Source organism: Eutrigla gurnardus (genome assembly GCF_963514095.1).
Source record: "Eutrigla gurnardus genome assembly, chromosome: 7".
In the NCBI taxonomy this organism is placed as follows: Eukaryota; Metazoa; Chordata; class Actinopteri; order Perciformes; family Triglidae; genus Eutrigla; species Eutrigla gurnardus.
Window position 1 is genome coordinate 16142882 of NC_139921.1, and position 26134 is coordinate 16169015.

Consider the following 26134-nt stretch of genomic DNA (forward strand, 5'->3'; position numbering starts at 1 on the left):
GGTTTTGTGCAGACTTTTTGTAATTTTCATAATTGTCAGAACTCCATTACCACACTGACACCCCCCCACCCCCCATTCAGCAAAGAATAATACTGAGCACAGAGAAAAGAAAACGGAGAAAAAGTCGACAGCCCTGTGTGTCAGTTTTGATCTGTAGAAAAGCTTTATGTGCCAAGCAGCAAGACTAAATAACTTTTAATTATGTCTAGTCTCTGAAAGACCTCTCAGTGAACCAAGTCCTCATTTACTGGAACTATTACGGAAAGAAAAAAATCAGAAGACCTGTGACATTTAGGAGCTACTATATGAGCCACGATAATCTCCAAGAGGGTTCACTGGAGTCTTTCAGCTGCTTTCATGAAATCGTGGGAGGCTTACCTCTTGTACCATGAACAACGGACATCCAGCCCAATGTGCCTAAGTTGACTGTCATGGAAACTCATTGGAGATGCTAAATATGGCTTGGACACTGATGGATTACACCCGTCTGCTCAGTTCCCTCAGAGTTGAGTTTTGTTTTCCCCAAAGTAGAGTCTCAGCGCTGTATGTTTTGGCGTACATTCTAGAGATAAAATTGTGCAAAACAACATTCAGGGAAACACTACATATGCCAGAGGACCAGTCGTCCAATGCAAACGTTTCCCAGACACGAAGAAGGGAGCTCCCAAATGCTGTGGCCCGTAGCATACTAGCAGGAGATTGATTTGCACGAAGGGGGGGGGGGTGTATAAGAAAACATGCAGAACGTTGGCACGACTGGTTAAAACTGGTGAGAAAGCGTGTGCTTGTGTCTGAGATAGAATATACAGGGGATCTGTGTGCCAGGTCTTTTGCATGCAATGCACATACATGAGCGTGCGTTTTTGAGGTTGTGTGCCGAAAGCTTCAGCGCCGCACTCTACAGCCCCCTCTGGTCTCCACGGAAAGTTTTCCTGCTTTCCTTCTTTCTCCAGAGGAGCAGAGATCTAATGAAAACCACCTTGTCATTAACTGGTCCCTAGAAGAACCAATGAATGGTTAACATTCCAAGCAGTGACCCAGAGTTTAAAAAAATCAGCTATAACTAAAACCTCATATGACATTACAATACTCCAAAGTATTGTGTAGTTTTTCCACTTTGGTTTTCTGAACCCCCCCGAAAGTCTTGGCTAACTGCCTAAAATAGTAACGCCGGCCTTCTCAGATTTGTTATAGACAATGGCACTCTGTTTGTGTATGTTATTGTAACGTTTTTTAAGTGTGAGTGAAAATGGACTAATACTAGGCTGCAACTAAGGCTACATTTATCTTGCACTCTGGCAGTGGGGCTGAGAATACTTTGTAATTCTTGTGCGGGTAATTCACTGTGGAGTATGTGCCGATGAGGTGGTTAGATTCCATTAACAACATGTCGAAAGGACACGAAGCAGAGGATCAGCTCAGGTGTTTGGTTTGATCCCAACAATACAATCCCTAATTTTGAATGTAAATCTTGACTGCATTTCAGCCCCAGTGCTTTTATGTCAGTCTGTGACCATTTAATGCATTATTTCAAGGGGGCCATCATTTTTTGACCTTGTTTTTCTGGTCCAAGGACGATGTGATAAAGATAATTGGTACTGAGAGTAGAGCCCGACCGATAAAGGATTTTGAAGGCCAATACCGATACAAATGTTTGTTGATTTAAAAATCTGATATTCTGATATATTGGCTGATATTTTTATTTATTTTTTTTATTTCAGAAACGCGTAACAAAACATTAACATATTTCCCCAACATGAGTTATTTGTAGTTATTTATGAGTCTTCACTAAAATAATATGATAATGCAGTTAAAAAATAAACTTGTTTATTTTATTGTCACAACGGAACAGAGGAACATCAAAATATATCAAAGTTCTGATAAATAAAATGTATAAAAATACAAACTTAAGATATAAAACTTAAAGTCCTTTGAACAAAAACACAATAACAACAACAACCAAACACAAAGTTACCAGTATTAAAAGACTTGGTAAGCTTCATAAATACAACTTCGAACAAGACTGGAGACAAATTCTGTTAAGTTCTATAAGGGTGTTTCGTCCGTTTTTATTTTATTTTTAAAATACTCATTTATCGGCCATTATAAATGCCGATACCGATGGTTTGGAAAATGCCTAATATCGACCGATAATATCTGCCCGCCGATAAATCGGTCGGGCTCTAACTGAGAGTAACATTTTGACTTTCACATGGCCGAGATCTGTGCTTGAGTGGATGAACATAACTCTCATAACTTCTTCTGTTTCTTTTAGATCAAGAAAGCTTATCGGCAGAAAGCCTTGACATGCCATCCAGACAAGAACCCAGACAACCCAAAAGCAGGTGAGTTTCCCTTCACCGTCTCCTCAGTCTGAGCCACGGACCTCTGTCAGTCACCCACTAGAACTGGAACAAGATGTATAATTTGTTTATGCAATTTTCTGCATTGTTTTCATAAGAAATAAGATGAATTGTCTTGACAGATCCAAAAATGAATGCTCTAGAGTAGCACTCTCAGCAAGTTGTACGCCACCAGACAGCCTAGCCACAGCACTCTGTATAAAGTCTAACCAGCGCCTGGCTCTCCTGACGGCTTTCTAGCCAGACAGGACCAGCCAAACACCAACAACACCACCAGCATTTCCACACTCTGTCCCTTTTTGACATGAGTCCTTCTGTGGCCCGTCACCAACCAGCAGGAAATCTCAATGTATCTTTTGGTTGGGAGGAGAAAGAAAGGCACCTTGGACAAAAGACTGGTCATGAAGCATGTTTTCAAGTGAGGTTTATGTGGTTGCTGGATAGCTCAGACAATTCCTGATTATATCAAGAAAAAAGAAACTGGGAAATTGGTTGGTTTCGGGAGGTTGAGAGGGATAATACAAAAGCAGGGGGTCTGTTTCCCAGAAATGGAAAAGAAGTGGTTTGGAGGGCCTCAACACTTGAACCCGCACATGGACAGACACTGTCTGTATCGCACGAGAGCGGAGCAAGTCTTGGGCTTTGCTGCTCCTCGGGGGAAAGTTGTATGCATGGAAGAGGTGACTTGGGGGTCATGATTCCTCACTTACTGAAGACGACACACACACACACACACACACACACACACACACACACACACACACACACACACACACACACACACACACACACACACACACACACACTATTTCCCCACTCTCAACCCCCCATGTTGTGACACTCTGAGCTGCCTAGTGGGCATGGCAGGTTTCCTCTAGTTGGATTTCATTCCAGCCCATTATATGCGTGTAGGTAACCCAACCGCCCGCGCTGGCAGCATGATCTCCAGAGCCTCCTGTTAGTGTGCACTGCCAGTCCCCACAGGGAGTAACAGTATCGGTCTGTTAGGCCTCCCATCAGTGAATGATTAAGCCTGGCTAGTATAGCGCAGTAGTGTGGTGGTTGTTTGATGGAGAGTTGTGGTCTCCCATTTGTGTGTGCGTGTTAGTGCGTGTGTTAGATGACGACTAGGGAGGTGGGGTCTTGCATGGTAGTGGTGATTGTAGTGGCCCCTCGAGGTGCTCTGTTGGAAGATGGATGGAGAGGTGAGGGGTTTGTTTGGGAATGCACAAAGTGTCTTTGGAGGAAACAGTTTTGGCACCTTAGAATAAAAATGTGCAGTTTGCTTCAGCCGCGTGTCCCAGCTTCAGCATGAAGAAAACATGCTGAGCATATATTACCTTGTTTTCCAAGTCCCCTTGAGATGGCATTTTCTCTACACTTTCTTCAGGCCACATCACCTTCTTCTGTGCCTCTTGTGTATAAGTTTTGACAAAGTCACCAGTGTTACATCATTGTTAAACTTAAGCCACATTTTTCTTTTCAAAGCTCATGTTCCACATTTTCCATTGGTTGCTGAAGCAAAAAAGAGAAGGTGTATCTGTGAGTACTGTATCCAGTAGTCAGAAGTTTCATTGCATTTCTTCTCCCTTTCTTCTAGTGGAGCTCTTCCACCAGTTGTCCCAGGCTCTCGAGGTGCTAACTGATGCTGCTGCCAAGGTAAGACCACTGATACCTCTTAAAGTTTCATAACTGCTGATACACACTCTCTCACACATGATTCATCCTGGTGTCTAAAATGGTTTTCAGGCTGCCTATGACAAGATCTGCGCTGCCAAGAAACAAGCAGAAGAAAGAAACAGCAAGCTAGACGATAAGAGAAAGAAAATTAAGCTTGGTGAGTTTTTGTCATACATATTCCAGGATTATTGCAACAGAGGTTAATATTTTTTGACATATTTCCACATCATGGATTGTCCAGCAGGAAACTGTTGGAGAATAATACATTTATTTAGCAGTTTCATCTATTTTCTTGTGTGAAAAGAGATATAGACACTCAAGTATTTTTGTGTTTCTATGACAGACTTGGAGACCAGAGAGCAACAAGCAGAAGCTAGGAGCCACGACGAGGTGCAAATCACTCGGACACTTGAAGAAGAGGTAAGATAATTTATAGAAACCATATGAGAGATGACACTGCACCAAACATCACCTGGCGAAGATGTTTAGAATTAAAAATAAAGATGTTCACTGTACTACAGGCCTGTAGCAGTGAACTGGGAACAAGGTATCCAGTGTATCCAGGAAACTCTGAAGCACATCCAGGTGTTTTTATTCTGTTTTTCGTCAAATACTCCCCTCTGATTGAGTTGAAATCTTCCAAAGACTTGGGTCAGGAACAAAGGCTGTGTCTGAGAGAGGCTCATTTTCCCTCACTGCCATATCATAATTATCAGTAATCCCATTAGGTGATATTGCATGACTTGGTGCACTTTGTTCAGAAAGCCAATGATAAATAAAAATGGTGCGAATGCTTCCAAGGTGAGTCATGGCATGTGTTCAAAGTGCTAAATGCATATAAATTTGTGGCCATATGCCTCGGGGGGGGAAGAGGTAACCAGTAGGTGGCACTGTTCCATTTTCTTCCTCATCTCAGGGTTATTGCCTTATCTGAAGAAATACGTTGATCTGCACACTCTCCTGGAAACACAGAATAGCAGTGTCTCAGAATGGGAGAGTCATACAGCAAATGCATCAGTGCTATGTCTGTTTGTGCATTTATCGTATGTGTCTGTTTCTGCCAGATAGCCCGTTTGAGAGAGGAGGGATCCAGGCAGCTTGAGGAGGAACAGAGGCTCATCAGAGAGCAGATCCAGAGAGAGAGAGAATCACAGCAGCAGCAAACCGGAGGGAGACGTATGTCCACTTCCAAGGTTTAACCTAGTCCAGTGTGCTCCAATCCAGGTTAACAAAACTAGTTCTGTGCAGTCCTGTTCTGCCTGGATGAATACAGTTTGATCCAGTGAAGTCCTCTTGCTACCCTGAAAGCCTCAGCTAAGGGAACCCCTGTGTTTCCCACCCATCACACTGTCAGTCCAACCACAGCAGTCACCAGCTTCGCCAAATAGTATTCACATAAAACACATTACAAATAACTGAATGTGTTTTTGAGTTGATGTTTTTCACTTTGAAGAGGTCTATTTAAGTTTCTTGGCTGTAAAACAACTTGGCAAGATCACATAGGAATGCCAAACTCCATACACATACATAGTTATTCACCTTTTAACCTCTTGATAATGCTTTAGTGTCTCCATTCTAGAGACATGAAAAAGTAAGTCTTGTAAAATAAGACTATGGAAGTGTGGGTGTTTAAGGGAAGTACTGATTCTTGGCCCTAGACTTGGACCCATTCTTGTGGCTGGACAATTACTCATGCATAGTCAGCACATCTTTTGAGTCTCCTATATTTGCACGCAGTCGTGCCTCCCCAGCCCTCCACTGGATCAGTGCTCTGTCTGTTCCATCTCCAGAGGCACTCAGTGGATCACCAGACTGTACAAAAGGCTATAAATTTACCATGTGACAGCCAAACATTGATCTCCATATGTATAAGTTGACAGCTATCTTGCGAGTCACATTTCTTTCCTCAACAAAACAATTGTTTCCTTGTTTTTTTCACTTCATTTCCGAATCTCCCCTCTGATCTTTTCTCAGATTCAGGAGTGGTGAGATGTTCTAACAGCAACGTGACCCCCAAATTAAAGGTAAGGCTTGCGACTATGAGTGACAAGACTGGGAAGAGCGGCTGGGTTGTTGCAGACACAGGGGGGGGAACAGAGAGGAACAGCTCCATCTGAGTGAAAGTGCAGGCCGGACTTCAGCTGGGATTTTGATATAACCTTAGACATTTGTAATTCATTATTTAGAGAACACATACGCTGTCTGACCACTGAGCTCACAGGCTGTTCTTAACGCCCATTCCTCCAGAGTAGGCCCAGCATCCTCAGGAGACCCGTAACTATGCCAAGAGAAGGCTTATTATATTTCCTCCTGGAAACTGCCTAGCCTGTGCATGTTAACGGACACTGGGGATGTTAGCTAATGTGTTTAGAAATTAAATCTCATTTTAAAAGTTGATAGCCATCTAGTGCAGCAGTGTATTCCCCAACATTTGTGTATTCAGTTAGAAAAATAAGCAGCAGCCATAGGACGGTCGCATTCAAGGACATGGGTTCATTACTGCACGGATCTATTTCAGAGACAGTTGGCTCTTGTCGTGTTGATAAAAAATAAAATTGCAATTCTGTTTTAATTGCATCCATTTTTGCTTTTAAATTAATTTCTTGTGTTGTCTCTGGTTTTTCCTGTCCCATACAAGTAATATTATATTTTTAGCCTGATTCAGAATGATCCTGGTAGATTAAACTAATCTCTGGGACTATTAGAAGGTTGATGTACAGCTAAATTATTGATTATGTGGTGGACATTTGCAATTAATCTGATGTCAGCCATTCCTTAAAACAAATCTCAGCAACATTCTTCTTTGAGATATTTTCTTTTAAATATTCAAACTAGGAGCAAAATATCAGTGCTCCGTGCTAAAACTGCTGACATCACATCATGCGAGTAGTTCAACTTCTTATTTGAAGATTAATGGGTAAAGGTAATACCAGTGGGTGCAGGAGACTGCTCTTGGATGGAGAATGTACAATTTCAACCCAAAGTGTTGGTAAAAGAGGCTATGAAGACGAGGAATTTCCCAGAAATCCTGTTACTCTGACAGTGAGCAGATTGCTGGAGCTGAATCAATGCTTAGTGCTTGCCATTTATAATTCTCCTTTAAGTGGTTAGTGCGATATTGGCTCGACTCTGCTGTTCTTTTAACTTGGATATGATAAGTTGCACAATTTCTTCTTTTAGGAGTATGGGAACTTGCATCAGTGGTTAGTCTTCCAAGTAAATCAAGACTTAAATAAAAACATAGGAAAACAGAATACAACTTGGGGGATCTGCTTCAGGTTTTTTTATTTTTCAATGCTTTAAAAAAAATAAAAAATACATTGCTATCGTTCAGGGGTGCTTTCAGCATGAAAGGCATTTTCCATGATTTACTCCAAAGCAATATATTGTATATTTTCTGAAATAATAGCTTTTACATCTTAAATGGCATACATGAAATTAGAACAAAATTATTCACAATTCATATTGATTTGATATAGAATAAATAAATAAGCACATACTCTCAAAATAATACACATGATACAGTAAAATGAATTACGAAATTTTGAGTAAGATTAATTTGTTTCAATGGAAAAACTTTGTTTAAACTATATGACGTAATTACTGTATTATTATCATTATTGTCTCTGTGCTTTATTCTGTGATAGCTCACCATGTATTCTCTGGTCCAGGGCTCCATGTGTTCGTTTCCCCCATTGTAGCTGTCTCACAGGTGGTGCCAGGGTGATGTTCCAAGACGTTAACAATGTCTCTCTCATAGCTCCACTCTGTCTTGAAGGTTGGCAATGGATGGCAATCTGTGTGGCATCAAAGCCGAGCCTCCCTGGCACGCGTCTAACCAATTGTGCTCAGTGCTCAGTCACTGTCATGCAGTTCTTTAATTCTTGACAGCCCTCATAACTATTCTAGGCTTCACTCTTGTGTCTTGTTTCTCATTTCAGTTAAAGTGGAAGTGTAAAAAAGATGACGAGATGAATGGAGGCTACTCCCAAGACATTCTTGCCAGCCTTCTACAAAAGGTACACATCCTAAAAATCAAACAAGTACTTCCACAATGTTACAGCAAAACACTTAATTTAGCTTGCCTCTAGGATTCTATTCACGCGACAGAGTAACAATAAGGTACTGTTTTTGATTGGGTAATATAATTTAATATGCCTTGAGGCTACCAAGGTAATTATCCCTTTAATATATCTGTATTGGGACGTTGCAGGCGATGTTGTAAATTAATGAGCAGGACTGCTTTACTGGAATTTTGCATCAATCTGATGAAATACTTTAATATGTGAGGTATTTAATTGGCTGGATTAACCCAAAACAGACATGAATATTGAATGTATGATTTGTTTCTCAATTAAATCTTAAGGAAATTGAATATGTTGCTGCCCAAAACAGAGCTCCACAGTAACAAACTTGCATGCAGAGTCCGGCCATATTTGAGGTCTGCATGACATCAGCGCCGTAGATTGTTTTATTCCTCCCCTTAAACAAGGCCCATTAAGTTTTGTTGCAGAGAAAGTGCTGAGGGCAATGTTGTAGTGCCCTTTAAAAGCCGTGCACGCCATTGTTTGTGCCCCTCTTACCAGGTGATTAAGCAGTGCCAAGGGAGGAATTAGGAAATGTGCTCTTCTCATGCAACCTAGTACCACCTTATGGTGTGATCCCATCACAAGGGCTTTTGGTGGGGCATAGATTGGCCTGAAATGAGGACAGGGCAAGTGTCACTGACGTCAAGCTGTCCGAAAAAAGGCGTATGAATTTCTCCTGTGCACAAACTCAGTCAATATGGTTCCAGCCGGGAGTCATAATAAAGACTGCAAATAAAAAAAGTGTTGTTCCTTTTTTAAAATTCTTGAGCAAAGGGAGGTTTTGTTTGAGATGGCAAGCTCCAGTGAGTGACAGTTCATGCTTTTGGACAAGTCGAAATAGCCACTGCAGTGTGGGAAAATGTGATACGTGTATACTTGTCCATGCATACGTGTGCAAACTTGTGTACTTTGGCTGCTTAAAATAATACATTTTTCTTAAGGGTGGGCGGGAGATGTTCAGACATTTATATTGTATGAAACTGAGGCCTTTTGAGAGTCTCCTTTGTCACTGTTGGCTTGCTCCAGAGTGCCCTTCGTCGATATGAGCATTCCTGGACTTTTCCGTTCCCAGAAAGCTACATTTTCACAGGATGAGATTCTTTAAGACCACGTACACCCTCCTCATGTCTCCCAAGCCCCTTCTTTAGTCGGGGAGAGGTTATTGACAAAAAGGCCTCAGTTATAAACTCTGAGGAGTTTAATCAAACCCTTTGCTCTGCTAATGGCTGCCTTCAATGTGGATCCTTTTCTTTTTGTCTCCCCTGCTAAGACATGTTTCTAGCCTTCCTCCTCTCAACATGATGCAAGCCACATTTAATTTCAGCTTTCATGCCAAAATGATTGTTCATCAAAAGTCCATGAGCAAGGTGCAGCTATCCACTATTACCTCTTGTCTCTTGAAGTCACAGAGGTCTCACTTTTGTCCATGATGTTCATTGCAGGATTACGTGGTCAGTCCCAAACACACGGACCCTATCATTAGAGATTAGGTTTAATAACCCATCACATATTGTATCCTAACTTTTATTCCGTAAGTCTGTTATATTCACCCGTGTTTTCAGTTCTTAGTCTGCATATGCTTTGTATTTTCATGGTTATGGGTTGTGCTGTGAAAGGAAATACTAATTTGAATGTTTCTTTTTTTCCCCTTCCATTTCATACCTCTAGTATGGGGATGTTTCGAATGTGATTGTATCGAGTAAGAAGAGAGGAAGCGCCGTGGTCGAATTTGCAACTGTGAGAGCAGCTGTAAGTACCTAACTCTCCCCCCAGTCACTGTCTTCACTCTGTTCAATAATGGAAATCTTTTCGGAAGAAGAGATTTGCATGAAGCCACATTTGTTTACCACTCACTTGCCTCGAAGTCTCTGGTCACCTGCTGAGTTAAATTATTCCTGAGAATGACACCTGTCATAGATTCCCCAGCCTCAGGACAGTCTGAGACCTAAACCAGTGTTTTAGTCATTCTGTTGTGTAGACATCGCTGTGCTGATGGGAAACATTGGACGGAAGAACTTGAGCCGCTTCATTGTTCCACACTGTCTGGATCCTCAGGCCCTTTGTCGTGATGGTGTACTTTCTTGTTGTTGTGGTTTCCTCCCCACAACGTGTGGTTTTCCTCCAGAGAACATGCCTGCCAGTCCATAGGGATCCGGGCACAGGTTGTGTGGTAACTGCCTGCCCATCTCCGGGTCCCAGCCTTGCTCTGGGTGTTGGCACAGTTACAGTCCACCGTTGTCCTTGTCTACATGTGTTTTTTGTTATTATATAATACCGAGGTGTAAGATGGTTTTCCTTTTGTCTTAATAATATAATGGCATGGAAACCTTCCTAAGATCCATTCACAGACAATTTTGTGTTTTCAGGAGCTTGCAGCTAAGAATGAAAGTGGCCTGAGTAAAAACCCCTTGAAGATTTCGTGGCTCGAAGGACAGCCTGAGGTTATTGCTCCAGCATCTCAACCCCAGTTCATATCTTCACAGGTACAGTACCAGTATAACCCCAAAATGCATTCCCTCCCTCTCATAAATTATGGCCCTGTGTAACAAAATCTTCCCGTGTGCACAGTCTCCAACACAAATACTATTGCCTAAACACTGTCCCACTAAGAGAAGTATGTAAACCTTCTTAGGTTTTATTTTCATATCAGCGATGCAAGTGTTACCCCAGTGCTTGCACTCTCCTCGTCTGGTCGAGAACAATGTGTTTGGTTAAATGGGCCTCAGTTTATTTGCTTTGGAGTGTTGAGGCGCTGGCCCGGCACTGGCCCACAGGCCCTGGTCAGCCACTCATTAACAGGCCTGACCTAGGAGACCCCAGGAATGCCGTGCTTCGCATAGCAACCCAGAAGAAGCTGTGTGCAATAATGGTAGCCTGGCACGGGAGACTGACATTGATCTCAAGTGAGCCTGTCTTAGAAAAAAATGAAAGCATTTTCCGTCTGACGTGTAAGTGTCACCTCTTGTGATATGGAAATCACTCACACCCACATGCAGACACCAAAGGCAGATCATCTCATTTCAGCCGTGAGAATCTACGTTTTTCTTTCTTGTTATAAGATTAGTATAAATTTATGTTTTTTTCCATTCCAACTCTGTCCATTTTGCTTCTCATATGTTGTGATCTTTACCTGTGAGAGATAGCAGATCAATAGATTCTCTCCTTTTACTACTACTGAACTAGATTTCACCCCTCAACACAGTGCGCTGTCTCAATCCCTCTTGTCAAGGCTAGCATGTAATATTCAGCCTGCACACTGGGACTTGTCACACTAATCTCTTTAAATGTTATTATGGTAACCTGGTTTACCTTACAGATATCCAAATCTGATTGCTTCATCTTTTTTTTTTTTTTTTATCTTGCACCTCTGGCCGGGTAATTTTCGCATTAGCCCTCGGTGAGATTTCTTCTTGCTAAAGAGGCCCCACATGACATAATGGTAAACCAATGTAGATATTAGTAATGTTGTTCCACATCTGGATGGGGGGAGGAGGGGGGGATAGAGAGATAGAGGTAATAAGAAGCCAGAGCCTAGGAGGTCCTTCTCCCCGAATTCCAAAATATAAAAATCGGATTCCTCTCCTATCGTTAACTCCATTGCAACCTCACACCAGCCAGCTGCAATCACATAGGAGCAGCTTGTGTAAGGAGTTGCGTCTTTAACCTCATCAATCCAAACATAGTGCTCAGAGAGTCAGTCTCACTACGGGGAGCTCAGACGCAGACAGTATGACTTCAGCCTCCGCTGCAGTTCCAGCTCTGCTGGGTTTACTAAATGAATGTGGGGCCTAATGGAGAGAGGGAGGGGGCACAAATTCCCCTGAAGACCCCCCTCAGAGTCCAGAGACCTTGAACGTTACTAACTATATCATGATGTGTTAGATTTTCACTGCTCTCACAGAGAAACACACTGCGGAGACCTGTTTAACTGTTGGCTCTGTTTTTGTTGCGAATGTCCAGACAGCAGATATGACATGATTGCATTCACCTAGTTATACTTGCCCTGAATATACAAAAATTCTAATTCAGGAATAGCCTGTGTGGAATTGCTCCCCATACTCCTGACTTTCAGGTCAGACCCCTCTTTTGTGAAAGGATCTAGTTTCCTCTTCAGACTGTTCTTTGTTGTGTCTGTAGTCTTTGACATAATAAACTGTCATAGTGAGCGATTGGGAAATGGGCATGTTTATGAAAGAAGTGCTTAAGTCATTCCCATTTCCTGCATTGTACTGTACACTGTTGCAAATCTCAGGCAGTGGTGCCCGACTGAACCTGAAGTAAAGATAATAAGCGGTTATTGGTTGTGGTGTATAATTGTGAGAGCTAAGATACATGCAACTCCAGTGTTTTGATGGATCAAAATCTGATTTCATGGACTAATGATTCGTATTTCACCTTCCAGACTTTCTATCTCACCGTTTGTTTTGTCTTTGTGAGACAGAATATTTGTGTCTCCTGATATGTAATACCCTCATTAATCACTTTATCTTGATTTGTTTGATTTGGTTTGTAGTTTAACATACCATATTATTTCAAATGAACCTATTGTAAAGGAATTTAATTTGATGTGTCTACCTCTGCATCTTCCATCTTGAGCTAGGAAAGTCACTGCTTGCTTGTCACGACACAAACCAGAGGCAGCGCATCAGCTATTCTGGGATTGTTTTTCCCAGCGCGACTGTTTGCTCGCACCCAAAAAGTACACTCTCACCTAAAATAGCCCCTGAGTCTGGAAGAGATGCGCTGTATGTGGCCATACTGTTGGCACATTCAACCCTGGCCTGACCCCCTCTCGGAGTGTAGATAATGAACTTGCATAAGGAGGAACAGCAGGCTTCTGTGTTTTCCTATAATCAGACCCAAAAGGAGGAAATAATATTATTATTATTGGTTAGTACCTGATATTGGTCTTGTGTACCAGGTTTGAATGGATATAGTAAATAATGATAAATAATAATAATACATTTTATTTAATAGTGCCTCTCATGGCACTCAAGGCCACCACACATCACATCCAATCAGTTATAAAACATCCAACAATGCACCAGTAATAAACTTCAATTAAATCCACCAAAAAAAACATATGGTACAATAAACAGAGCATAGCTTAACCATGAGTTAAGCCTCTGAGACTCTGTGTAACGAATGGTATCACCCCAAACATTTCTGCAACATCCTATGACACACAAGTGAGCGTGGGAATGGCGATTATATACTTACATCATAATGTTCTTAGTACCTTTACACTTTCACAATTTATTTTAAGGTTTTTTTTAATTACTACAAACATATTGCGATATTTGATTTCCTCCATATTGCCCAGCCCAATTGTAGAGCAGTTTGGAGTTCTGTAATGGAGTCCAGTATGCGGATGTGAGAGGGAAGTGAGTTCCAAAGTGCACCATCGGGCCTGGCACACATTGGAGGGAGCGGGTGGGGTCTAAGTTAAGAGAGACAGAGGGTGAACCTCATAATGTATGAGGTTGGAGTTATTGGTCATACAGTGTGTGTGTGTGTGTGTGTGTGTATGTGTGTGTGTATGTATGTGTATGTATGTGTACTATGTGTGTGTTTGTTTTGCATTTTCTCATTAGACACTGACTGAATTGCCTGGTGTGATTATGATGTGGTCAGTATTTCATCATTCTTGTGTTACACCCAGTTCATCATGCGTATCATGAGAGGAGATAGCTGTTGTGGATTGGCTTGGCCCTCACCATCTATAACTTAATAATACGTTCTGACACGATACAGACAATAAACAATGTCAGTTTCACAAAATCCCCTATTGTGTGTGTGAAACCATGCAGCATATTTCAGTAGCATCAGTTCCTACTGGGAGACACAATTACAGAAGACAGACACAACTCTTATTTGCCAAAACAATATTTTTAGTTTTTTAGTTAGTACCTGACAAAATAAATAACTCATAAGAGCTGCTCTTTAGCGAGATGACAGGCTTTCTTGATATTCTGTATGACAGTAAGTTTAGGTTTTTGGAGGGAGAGAAGTGGTACCAGATGTGATTGGGATACTTCACAACTCTGCCAGTTTGGGCTGCGCAGACAAGATAATTTGTCTTCAATCACAGGCTCTTTTTTCTCACATCAGTCATGTGGCTGAACACTTGTTGAGCTTAAATTGATGTGATTCTTCACGCTGAGAGCTTTTGTGAGATGACATAGCAGCCAAGCGCTCTTGTCTGCTAGGAGGCTTTCTTTTTTTAAGGTTATAATGAATAAGAATGGGTTTCATAAAATGTGTCAATGGTTTTCTTTTATGAAGAATGGTTCAGGGACATGAAATATATATATTAAAAAAAGTATTTCTATAGGCTTACCCTTAGTAACATTCCTAAATTCTTCTTTCTTTTGCGGATAAATAAGGCATTGATCGTTGGGCATTGTAGCAGACAAGGAACGGCGTACAATATAAAATCTGTGTGACTAATGGCTCTTTCTCCTCCTTATCTGGAAAAGGTAGCCCGTATAGAACAAACAGACACACCCTAGTTAGCTATTGCATGTCACCTCTTTATGACACAGGTGTGCCCTTAAAAATCAGCAGTTGCTTCAAAGTCCAGTTTACAGCAATACAGCATTTGTGACACAACATGAAATCCTCCTCGACACATCTGTCTAATGAAGGCTTGTGTCTCTCTCCACCTTGAAATAATGTTGTGCTGCCTGTTGTGGTGGGTAATCCAAGGCTATAATTTCTCTAGAAGCTGTTTGCCTCCACAGCTTCTGACAGTTGAAAAGCCAAATAAATGTCTGTTCGTCAAATGAGTGTGTAAACAGTTTTATACGAACTCTGTTAAAATGTTGACACGAACATTTCTATCCACAAATCCACCAATCTTGGATTGTGAGAGATATTTTCTTTACTTCTTCAAAAATACAAAACTGTACATTTTTTCCCAATGCAAATTTTTTTTCAGAATGTGATATTGCCCTAACATATAGAGAAAGATATTTAGTGATATCTGATATATAATGGAAGATGGCAAAACAGATATACACGGCAAACGTATCCATAAACACGGCTCTTCTGTTCGGACATACAGAGAAGTCTAAATCCATAGCTCGACATGGGACACTTGTGGTTCGTATATTTTGCAGCATGACCTGTGGGGAACTTAGGAATGCGACTGGTTCTGGGTTTGCCCCACAGCCTTTCCTGGCAACCCCCACACTTAGGCACAGACTGAGCCTCTGTCCTGACTCTCTCCTCTCCAGACCTGAGCAAAGTGGACCGAGATTGTCTGCACAAATCTTAGTTGGACGATGCGTGCCTATATGTACCGGTACATGTGTGTGTGCCAGTGTGTATGGGATTCAAGCGTGCTCTTTTCTCGTGTTGGAGGTCTGTTTGGTCAGAAGGTAGTGTTTAAACCCTCATCAGGACTTTTGCTGCAGTAATGGATGTCTCTGATCCTCCTCCCTCGACACCCCCTGCATATGTGGAAGTATCACGTTACCCTTTACCACTTTCCCTCTCGTGCGCCACTCACCAGAGCATCGAACTCTGATTTGCAGCTAAGAAAACAGCGTGCTACGACTTTTTTTTTCCCCTTTTTATTTTTTTTTTTCGTCTGAGGTCTAGGACCTGTGGCCTGGCTTGGTCTGCAGCCCAACCTGCCACTACTGACTGGCTTTTATTGGAAGCAGAGCTACATGTTTGTTTTTACTGCATTGTTGGGAATGAGAGATGGGGGGTACCTTGGTCTACCTTTGAGTGGGGCCTCTGGGATGCGTGCGGAGGAAAAATTGCCCTCTGCACACAATAGATTGGCAAGCACGCCAAGAGCCAAGACATCACAGCTCGAAGACCTTGGATTCCAGCCGCAGCTTTTCTTTTCTTAAACACAACACACTTAAGTCTTAACAGCCGTCTTCAGTGCTGTGCTTTGCTGTGCTGTGCGGTGGGGTTTGAGGGATTTCAATACCAAAGGAGGAACGTTAAAGAAGGTGAAAATGTCGAGCTTTGAGTTTGACATCCGTCAGAGTTCAATTATTAACTTAAACATTGTACCCAGCTCTGCAAGGGTTGAATCTAAGGAAAACATTAACTTTGTGTAGTTGGCATTTTTTAGTTTAACCTTCCAAGTAGATGAGGTTGATTTTTAACAAATGCTGCAGACCACAGTGTGCTATATTAAAGTAGCACAATTTTATACTTGATCTCCGGGGATCATAAAGTCAGATATCTCCAGATTTATTTCAGCAATAACCATAGATGTAGGATATTGGTTTGTCCATAAATTCAGGAGTGCATTCTCAAAAAGGTGTCAAATTGGATCTCTTCTCCTTAGTCCAAACTTTAAGTCAAACCTTCCAGTAATACCTGGCTACTATGTTGTCTAATTGAGGCGTTTGTCCATCACCTGGAGAACATCATCCAGGATTGAAGGGCCCAGGTCGAGGCTGAATGAAAAGCCACTGTCCTCCTCCTTATGCTGTCCAACAGTTTTGACACAGGTCTCTGTGGAGTCTTCATCCTTGTCTGAATTCAGGCTGCCCCGTCCAAGGCTTTGAGCCAGATTGGGAGCAACAGTATTCCCTCTTTGGTACCCATCCACCTTCTCCATCTCTATTTCCCCTTCCTCACTGTCCAGCAGCGGCATAGAGCTGCATTTCTTTCTCTTCTGTGACGCGTTGTGCAGGTGGCCTTCATGCCAGTCAGGGCTCTCTGAGCCCTCAGCATCATCCAGGTTCAGACGGGGGGGCTTTGGTGGTGGAGAGCAGGCCAGGAAGAGATTCTGCTCACTCTGGGAGCTTTGTAGGAGCAGACCGTGGCCCATCTTTAAGAACGACAGGTCTCCAAAGCTGTCTGTGTGGGCATCGTTGCCAATATGTGAGATGTGGCGGAAATCAGCCAGTGGTAGGCTAATCATGTTGACAGACAGCACCTCCCTGCGCTTGTTCCTGCCGGACCACCGAGCAGAGGATGGCTTTCTGTACAACGATGCTCTAAGTGGCATCTTGGCAGATCTGGTTGTGATGTGTTTATTAATCCTTTTTATATATCCTCAGTCTTTGTATCCGCTTGTATTTCCTCCTTTGTTTTGCACTGATTCCTCAGGAAGTGGTGAAGTTTATTAACATTTTTCCATCTGCGTAAAATCACAAGAAAAGAGAAAATGGAATTTCACAAATCCAAGTCCAAAACCAAGTTTATAAAACTACATTATAAATCTGCCTTTGATAAGGCAGGCTTCCCTCACACCATGCTAGAATATGGAGCAGTTCTGTGTTTGTGCTTGTTATTCAGCACCAGATGTAAGTGTTGTACTGAATCAGTTGGCTTGATGAGAATCGGCAGCCATTGTTTAGGGATTCCACCTGCTCCACTTGATTTTGATTTATTGAAATTCAATATAATTTGGCAGCGCAGAGGTGTTCCAACGATGCTTTGAAGCATTCATTTTTAAATATTTACTTTTCAAGTCCCTGCTTTTTTCCCATAAATGTAGGTGTGGTCTCCAGCCTGTCCTCTGAAGGAAGTCTACGAGCCTACTTAAGACTTCCTGGATCAAAAGCAACACAAATGCAGATTTCCAAATGGTTATTGTTGTCCTAGATTTAAGCGAATATATCTTGCCATTTTTGTTTTGGGAAAACACGAGCCTGTCAGAAATCACGATAACTTGACTTTGGAACACATGTTTCTGATTTAGTGAGAAATACAAATGGCTGGAATGCAGCCAGTTTATTTTGATGTAGTGTGAGAATTGTGCTGTGACTCTGGATGTGGAATAGATATTTGTATTCCATAAATAACACTGTAGGCCTTACATTTCAATATATTATATATATTATAATATATATTATATATTCATACTATTAAAAAAGTTTACGTCCACCAACACCAAAAAAATCTTGGTCAAAATGAAACAATACAATACCACTTAAAACTCTAAAAAAGGTAATTTTGCGTTCCGTGACCTGTAATCATTTTATTGAGTAAAACAGACCTCAGTTCATCAACGCTGGCACGTCAATTAGATAATCTGCCCAGTGTCTGTGATTTTAACTGTCTCCCAAACAGCTTTGCCCACATTAGATCTATGTTCGTGACTTGAAACACTCACTCTGAAAATTTGTAAGCCACTACAGCAAGCAGGTTTTGTTGGCCTGTAAAGGTTTTATCGGCACTTTAGTAGCAGCGGGAGATTGGTGAGCATGGACACAACAGCATTCCTTTCCAAACATGTCAGTTTGGCTGACTAGGAGTCTTGCGATTTCATCCATAAGTATCATGTTCAGGAAACACTTCATGGCCAAATATAAATTAAGGAAGTCCATTAAAACAGATTGGCCAAGAAACCATTTTTAGATCTTCCTCATGGCTGCCATAATGATCCATCTTTGAGACAGATGAGGAATATGTCTCATGAAAACGCTAACCACCAGTTAAAAGAAATTGATTTCAATGTTTTTCCTTTCATGCAGTTGTAGTAGGATACATTTTAAAAGGATAGGATTAGTTCTTACCTCTTTTGTCGAACAAATGCAGGATATTTGAATCCAACTGATTCACACACGTCTCTGTCAGGAAAGTAGGCAGCGTCTACCTGCACACCCTGACAAACTCTGCCTTGACATGATGGGGCTTGTTTCACGCTTACAGAGAAGATCTTTTCCCACAGCCTTGAGACAGAAAGACAGAATGAGGGACTTTTCCCTGGTGTGTCAAAGTCTACTTACATTAAATGGTAGCATTAACTAAGAAATGTCTTACCTTTTTATATATATATCTCCTGATTAGGTGAGTGGCTTCAATCCATGGACATTTGATCCCTTTTTCCTTCCTACTCAGTGTAGATTCTGTCTTGAATGAGTTGTCCGTGTTGCCGCTGAAAGTCTTCTTTGCCTAAGAGATAAGCCAGGTGAGGTCAGAGTACAAGAGCTTTAAGGCATCCAGGTGGAGGCCTCTCTTCAATTTGTTTTCCTAGTTTAAATTTGCAGTCATCCCACTTTAGAATGGTTGCCAGCCGTCAGATGATATCATCTTGGTTGCAGTGTGAGTTGGCCTTTTAGTCGTACGTGTTAAAGTAAGTCCTGCAGGTTGGTCGGCTGCACCCATTACCTGTGGGAGAGTCGACGCAAAGTAGGAGTTGCTGATTTAACTCCTGTGATATTGACAAAGACCGAAATGTGGGAGAAACTAGGGCACGCAACTCATTTCAAGAGCTGCTTGTGAGAGGAGACGAGGTTGAGTTTGCATTGGTTAGTGAGTGTTTGAGCGTGTGTGCGTTTCATAGAGTTTGTGCTTGTGTCTAAAAGGAAGTCATAGTCATTGAGCAAACAGGTCAGTCACTCAGAGGAGGGGGGGTTAAATGATCTCTAATCTCCATGTCATTGTCCCTGTGCTCTGCTGATTTGCTGGTTTCCTGCCTGCTGTTGGCATGACTAAAGCCCCGGAGTCAACCCGCTCCACAGGCCCTTCTGCCTGACTGGAGGCCTATAGCTTCTCTACGTAATCAAAGTACACTATCACATGCAGACATGCATGTACGGGCACGCTGGGTTGCACAAGAGAGATAACTTGTTCCATTTCCAATTCTCACGCCTCCAGCATGTTGTCTTTGCCTTTTGGAATGCAATATCAACACAGTAATGGAAATTGTGTCAGAACGGCAAACGTTTTTTCCTGCTCCATGGAATTTGTTGGTGTTAAAAATGGCAGGGTTAGAGCATTTTTGTTCTCTCACAGGCAGTAATTGTTACTTTTGCTAATAATAACCCTTTCATCGTTTTACGGTGTGTAAAGATTCTTTTTTTGAACTATATAATCGTCTGCAACCTGTTTTAAAAGGAATATATTAAAACCAACAGACCATCATGGTCTGATCTGACCCAAACCAAGTCTTATGATGAACATTTTGTTCCAGCAGAAAGGAGACTCTTTGTTCAGAGTCTCAATGCTTCTCCTTGTTCGCTATACTTGACCATGCAGGGTGTGAAGGAAACGGACAAATCGGATTTTTCACATCTCCTCCAGTCCTTTCATATTGATCCAATAAACAAAAGGCGTGCTGCCTGAGTCTCTCTTGTTCCCCGCTTTGCACACCAGTGCCAGAGCAGTCTGCAAGACCAGATGCAATTACCCACGCAAATGAAATGATCATAACATTTACTCAAGAACATTTTTGAACACTTCTCTTCTGAGAGGCCTACCTTCCACCAAACCCCAAAACTTATTTAATGGAAGGAAATCAATCAAAGTGAAGAGATAGTGTAATCTGCAATATTGGCGTGACCTCACGAAACCTTTTGTCTGACCAAGGTTCGGCTCACTCCTTCAGCTTTGTTGTCATGGTATGCAGCCTCTGGGTTGATGCGTTAAGCCCAAGCTGGATTTCTGTATAAGCTTCTTTTCTAAGGCCTGACCATAGCGGGCAGTGTGGTTTGATGCAGCTATGCTGGGCCTGAAATATGGGATGCTGCGTGTTTTTGTTGTTGCAGGATAAAAAATGGTTCCAGATATTGCTTTGACTGGCGCTAGAAGCCCAAACTGAGGCTTTGGTGGATATTCTTCTGGTCCTTTGTTGTGTGTTCTCCAGCTTCCGCTGTATCGAGGCCCTCAGACTGCCAGCATTCAGACTAGATTTATAGCAAGAACTGTCTGATTCTTTTATATGAAAAACATTTTTACGATGATGACAAACATGCGACATACTTTGCTTTGATAAAATCCTGATTGTAGTACATCCATAAATTACCCGGAATATGAAACCAATGAGACTAGCCAGTCGATTCCATGCTTGAAGGTGGGCAGTCCACGACTCCATCTGTATCCATCTCTAAAGCAGTTTCTTGGAGCTCCTCTCTGTAATATCCTTTCATCAATCCTGGTGAGAACATCCAAGCTTGCATGTGTCATCATCCTAACAATTGTCATGACTGTTTGTCTTCCAAGTTGTTATGATTAGATGATGAGCTATTTGAATGTGCTCCAACAGAAACTTGGCAGGCTGCTTAGAGGAAGCGCAGACACTACATTGCATGACTGCCACATGACGGAGATCTGACAACCGTCAAAGTCCAGGTGTTATCTCTTTGAATACCAAGTGCCGACTCATCACTACATGACAGAGGTTGCAGTTGTCCTTAATCAACTACGGAAGGTCATGTCAGGTCCAACACATCAAGGAGGTGAAAAGGCTGGATAATATTAGCGAACCATACATTTCTGATTTGGTAATGTTGATCCCAAATACTACAACATCATTAATCAGCTAATTGCTCACATGTAGTGCCTGTTTTTGCCTTCTAGCAGAATCATATATTGATTGAACTATTTCAGCATCTGTTTATCTATCAGAGGGGGATTCTAGTGGGCTATACGTTCAAAATACAATATACGATCGAGCTGCAGTGTCTTGTGTTTAAACCTGGTCCCCCTCTCCTGTCATTCTCATATGTCAACTGGCAAAATCTTCAAATTTCCTCAAGAAAATATGTTATTTGATGGTATTTTTGTTTTATTATATAGAGAAATCTTGTTATTGTTTTGATCTCTTTGTTTCACCCACAGCTTAATAAAATGTCATCTGCATTTAGAGCTCCCCACTTATTTTTTGCAGGGTTGACTTAAACTTTTTTCTGCATTTGCATAACTCTTTCTCAACTATTTCCTTCCAGTGAAGGTGGGCGGTTGGTCTAGGCTGGGAATGTCCTGGCACTGAATCATATGTAATTATATATGGTTGGGATATTTACATTACTTTGAAGACTGGCGACATGATGTAAACAGTATACAGCAGGATACATCCCACTAGCTGTTTGTTATGCACATTAAATAGATAATGATCCATGTTAATATGTACTTACACATGGAGGGCACAGACATTTCACATTTTATGTCTGGAACCTTGAGTTAATTTTCATTTTTCTCTCCCTTCATAATGCCTTAGTTCTTTTTGACATCTCCAAGGTTCAGACTGCATTCTTACCAGTCCTGTGGCCACTTTTGTTTTAATGGGAAATCTGTTGCAATCAGAGGGCTTTTCCCGGAAGGCCGGGATGTGAAAGACATAATTTTGCTTTTACAACGATGTATTGTTGGATATTAAAGAGGCCAAACCCCCACATCTCCCTATTCTAGGAACCCTGAGCTCATCCATCATAAAGAGAAATACCAGGGCACCAGGAGTTCAGGTCTTTGCTGCCATTTCTCTTTTCACTGTTTATTTCTTTTACTTTAACAGTTTCCAAAGGATCTCTCCGTCTCAGTCAAACAGGCTTCTATTCTGTCCAATTCTGAGACCATTTGGCTGAATCTACAGTCCACACACAACCACCACTACCTGACCAGCACAGATTTGTAATCGAGGGATAACAGCCCAGAGCAGCAGCAAGATAAATCTCCCACAGTCCAGGCACTGGTGGTGGTGGCTGATGATTCTGTTGTGACTGATAGGCTGATAAATCATGGTGGGGCATGTGTAACAGCACGAACATACTCTAAAGAGAGAGTCATATTTAGAAAGAGACAGTGAATGCTAGTTGTCTAGGATAGGTGTGAACAGCCAATAACACAATTGACGGCCTCAAAAGAGGAGTGAATGCAGGATATATGAGAATGGCAGGCCTAAGCATTCAAAATAATGGTATAAATGACTGAACTTACTCCAGCGCTTCATTTCCACCTGATTTTGTGAAACATCTGCATTTTTGTTGACAAGCTTTAGAAGTCAGCTTTGTCTTCTTTATCTAAAACGTTTTTGTCACTGCATCCATTTGAGAAAATACCGGCAATACCGGTCGTCTCTTTTCTATTGCAGCTCGACTTAATAAAGGGAGGTCTTGTCTTGGGAGTCCCATTCAAAAACCAGATGTTTGCAGTGCATGCGCATTGAAAGGTTTAAATACAGGAAGTAGATTTGGGCCTTAATCTCTATGTAGTGTTTGTCCTTCACTAACAAAAACACTATAATAGACCAGACCTCTGGGTTTTTATGTCTGCCGTGTCTTATAATGAATGATGATTAATCCTCCGCCGTTCACAAAGCTTGAGTTTTGTCTGCGGAGGAATTTCACCTTGGCTTCAGCGTTGCATGTGCAGTACCCCTGCCTGTTTGTTTGAGTAAGCAGGAGTGCTGCACCCCCCCCACCCCCAACACACACACGCAAATGATTTTGCCTCTCATAAATCACCTACTCCATAAGTCTGTGACACAAACACACACATACAAACACACGCATAGACACACACCACGCCACCACACACGCTCCAGATAAATAGTTCCTTGATTAACTTCACCAGAGTGCATTAGAGGCAGAAATGTTAGCCTGGACCACAGAGCATGCTTGTTAAGGAGAAGCCATTTCTTTTCTTGGCAGCAAAGTCTGTAAAGTCTCTTCTTGGCTCGGTGACCATCTAGTTAGACATATCTGATGGCGTTAATGATTAATCCAGTTATCTAACACACATTGGTAACCTCTCCGACTGCAAGGGGAAAAGACAATAAGCATGAAATGGTATAGAATAGAAACATATCATGTGAAAATGTTTAAAAAAAGTCACATTTATTTAATTTAAAATGATAAAAGCCACTACAGCGCAATTGTAGTTACTGAAGCTATCAAATCTGCCAAGAGGCATCGTTAAAACTTCTCAGAGATCAAAGATTCAAGCTTACAAATTGTGTCCTTCTCCCTTGTCTTCATGTACATTCACATTAACATTTTAGGCACAGGGCTGATGCACCTGGCCAAGCCGTGACACTAAATCACTAAAATGTACCTACATGTTAAGGGATGGTGTCACCCAGCACTCTATCTGACAATGTATACCAAAATTAATCATGAGTTTGTACTCCCTGATTTTGATTGGTTAGAGAACAAGGAAAGGAAAAGAAAATGAGCTGAAAGGCAGAATGGAGTCTTTACTTTACTTGAATCTCGTGTGTGTCCTCTTTCTGGGTGGCATTGAAGCCGTGTGGTTTCCCATTTAGAAACATCAATGGAGCACAGTAACGGAGGACGTCAGCTGTAGTGATCGTTATGTGTATGCAACAAATTAAATAGAAAACCCAAATAAATGAGTGGAGAAACTTAATGGTTGTAGAGCACAAGGGGGTACTGAATGGCTGGATGAGTACGAGAATGTGAAAAATACTGTATGCAACGGAGGCAAGAGTCTGCATTTTATTTGAATTTTTTTCTATTTTGTAGAGATAGTTGCATCTTACAGCTGCCCTAGTCCACAGTCTTCCTTCTCTCACACACACACACACACACACACACACACACACACGCTTGTTTTCTCACATACTCATTCTCTCGTGATCACATGCTTACATACTCAGACACATCTCACACAAACACACATGGAGGAATGGTGTAATGCACAGCTGATCTGACAACTTGTGCCAGGGGAACACAGTGGCCACCTGCGCAGCAAGATGCCTCCTGCTGTGTGTGTGTGTGTGTGTGTGTGTGTGTGTGTGTGTGATACACTGCCTGACTCACAGCTGGTGGTATTCATGATGTCATTACTGGCCCCAGGTCAGGCTGGGGTGTGTTGGTTTGAGGCCTAGCCATGTGCTGATGTCACATGGCTAATTCTCCGCTTGTTTGTGTGTGTGTGTGTGTGTGTGTGTGTGTGTGTGTGTGAGTATGCGTGTGTCTGTGTGTTTTATTACCATCCTACCTCTGCAATGGCCTTGTGCCCTCCTCTCTTGGCTTTGTACGGGGCCTCATTGTTTGTGTTCTGTGGTTTCCTACTAACCCTGGGCCCCAGTGTTACTGCAACACACGCACACCCGTGCACGCACGCACACATACACAACCAAGTGTTTAGTTACAGTGTGATGCACAGGCTAAACATGTACGTTGTAGGTTAACACTCCAGGCAAGGAAACATCCCTCATCCTGAGAAGAAATGCGTCACACTGCCCATAAAGCACCTGTTAATGCTCAGAATTCCCCCACATCATTAGCCTGCTACAGTCCGCCCTTGACCACACCGGGTTGAGAATAGTATACTACAACAGAGTAATATACTAAAACTAGAAATTTCTCCCTGCACTTCAGTGTAGTGACCAGTAGAGGGCGAGGCATAGTGGGGAGATAGTTACTCAGGAGGAGGCAGCTGTTTCTCCAGCTTGCTTGTATACTTGCTTGTTTTGAGGTTAATTTGAAGATGCAAGAGTTGTTTATTTACCTAATGGCGTTTGCGTGATATTTCAGAATTACATGTCAGACAAGGGCTTGAGCTCACATTACTGGAATGATAATAGCAGCTTTCCTCCATCCAGAGGTGGAGGGGGGGGAAGCAGGGGGTTACTTCCCCTCACCGACCCTCTCTTCTCTTCTTCCTCCATACTTACCCTCTTTCTCTCAGCACATGGATGCTGGAGTCCCCGTGATGTTTTCCAGATGCTCAGTGAGTGCATTGACAAAAACGTACCTCTCCTCCTCAAATCGCTCTCACTCGCCCAGTCCTTCATGCACACACTCACTCGCTTTCTCCTGCAGCTCAATGTCTTATTAAAGAGACACTTCCTTGGCCCAGCAGACTTCCTGGAAACAATCCTGTAAAAAAAAAATGGTTTACTCTGTAGACACATGGCCTCCCTCTGCATCAAAATTGGATGACGGTGTCTGGGAGCACATATGTGTGTTATGTTATATAATACGCACATAAGCATCATCCTAGGTGTATATATTTTGTTGTGACTTGTGTGCGTGTGAAAGCAAGATGTCTGGCCTGTATTCCACCTTACACGATTAGCCATTAGCCAATGGCTGCCCTCTGCGATCGCCCCCTCCCTCCCCACAGTAAAATAATCTGTCGCTATCGTCGTCCAAGTCAAAGCCTTACAAAGAAATCACACACAGTAAGAGACCGACGTCTGCCAGGCTTAATCCCAGCCCTTATTTTGGGGTTAAATGACCTCAGGCAGTGGAATTACCCTGTGGCAATGGCTGCTGTCTCATACATGTTCACTCTGCCGTCATGCTGATGGTAACTGAGATGAGAGCGTCTGTA

The 26134-nt window shown here is 42.1% G+C and overlaps 2 protein-coding genes across 2 annotated transcripts in view; one reads left to right on the forward strand and one right to left on the reverse strand.

The window, feature by feature from the left end:
* Positions 1–26134, forward strand: part of dnajc17 (DnaJ (Hsp40) homolog, subfamily C, member 17) — a 31363-nt gene that overhangs the window by 3897 nt on the left and 1332 nt on the right. The window contains exons 2-10 of the mRNA XM_084013386.1: positions 2276–2345; positions 3964–4022; positions 4113–4200; positions 4387–4463; positions 5108–5219; positions 6018–6067; positions 7985–8062; positions 9800–9880; positions 10498–10614. Coding sequence (XP_083869512.1) covers positions 2276–2345; positions 3964–4022; positions 4113–4200; positions 4387–4463; positions 5108–5219; positions 6018–6067; positions 7985–8062; positions 9800–9880; positions 10498–10614 — 732 coding nt within the window. The remainder of the gene's footprint in view (positions 1–2275; positions 2346–3963; positions 4023–4112; positions 4201–4386; positions 4464–5107; positions 5220–6017; positions 6068–7984; positions 8063–9799; positions 9881–10497; positions 10615–26134) is intronic.
* Positions 13083–19775, reverse strand: LOC311015944 (cdc42 effector protein 3). Its single transcript, XM_084013387.1, has 3 exons — positions 18875–19775; positions 18628–18783; positions 13083–17246 (listed from the first exon to the last, which is right to left on the reverse strand). Exon 3 carries the CDS (start codon positions 17112–17114, stop codon positions 16494–16496), a length of 621 nt encoding a protein of 206 aa, XP_083869513.1. The 5' UTR covers positions 17115–17246; positions 18628–18783; positions 18875–19775; the 3' UTR covers positions 13083–16493.

Coding starts and splice junctions, on each gene's coding strand:
- LOC311015944 (XM_084013387.1), bottom strand. CDS start 17,114: ATGCCACTTAGAGCATCGTTGTACAGAAAGCCATCCTCTGCTCGGTGG.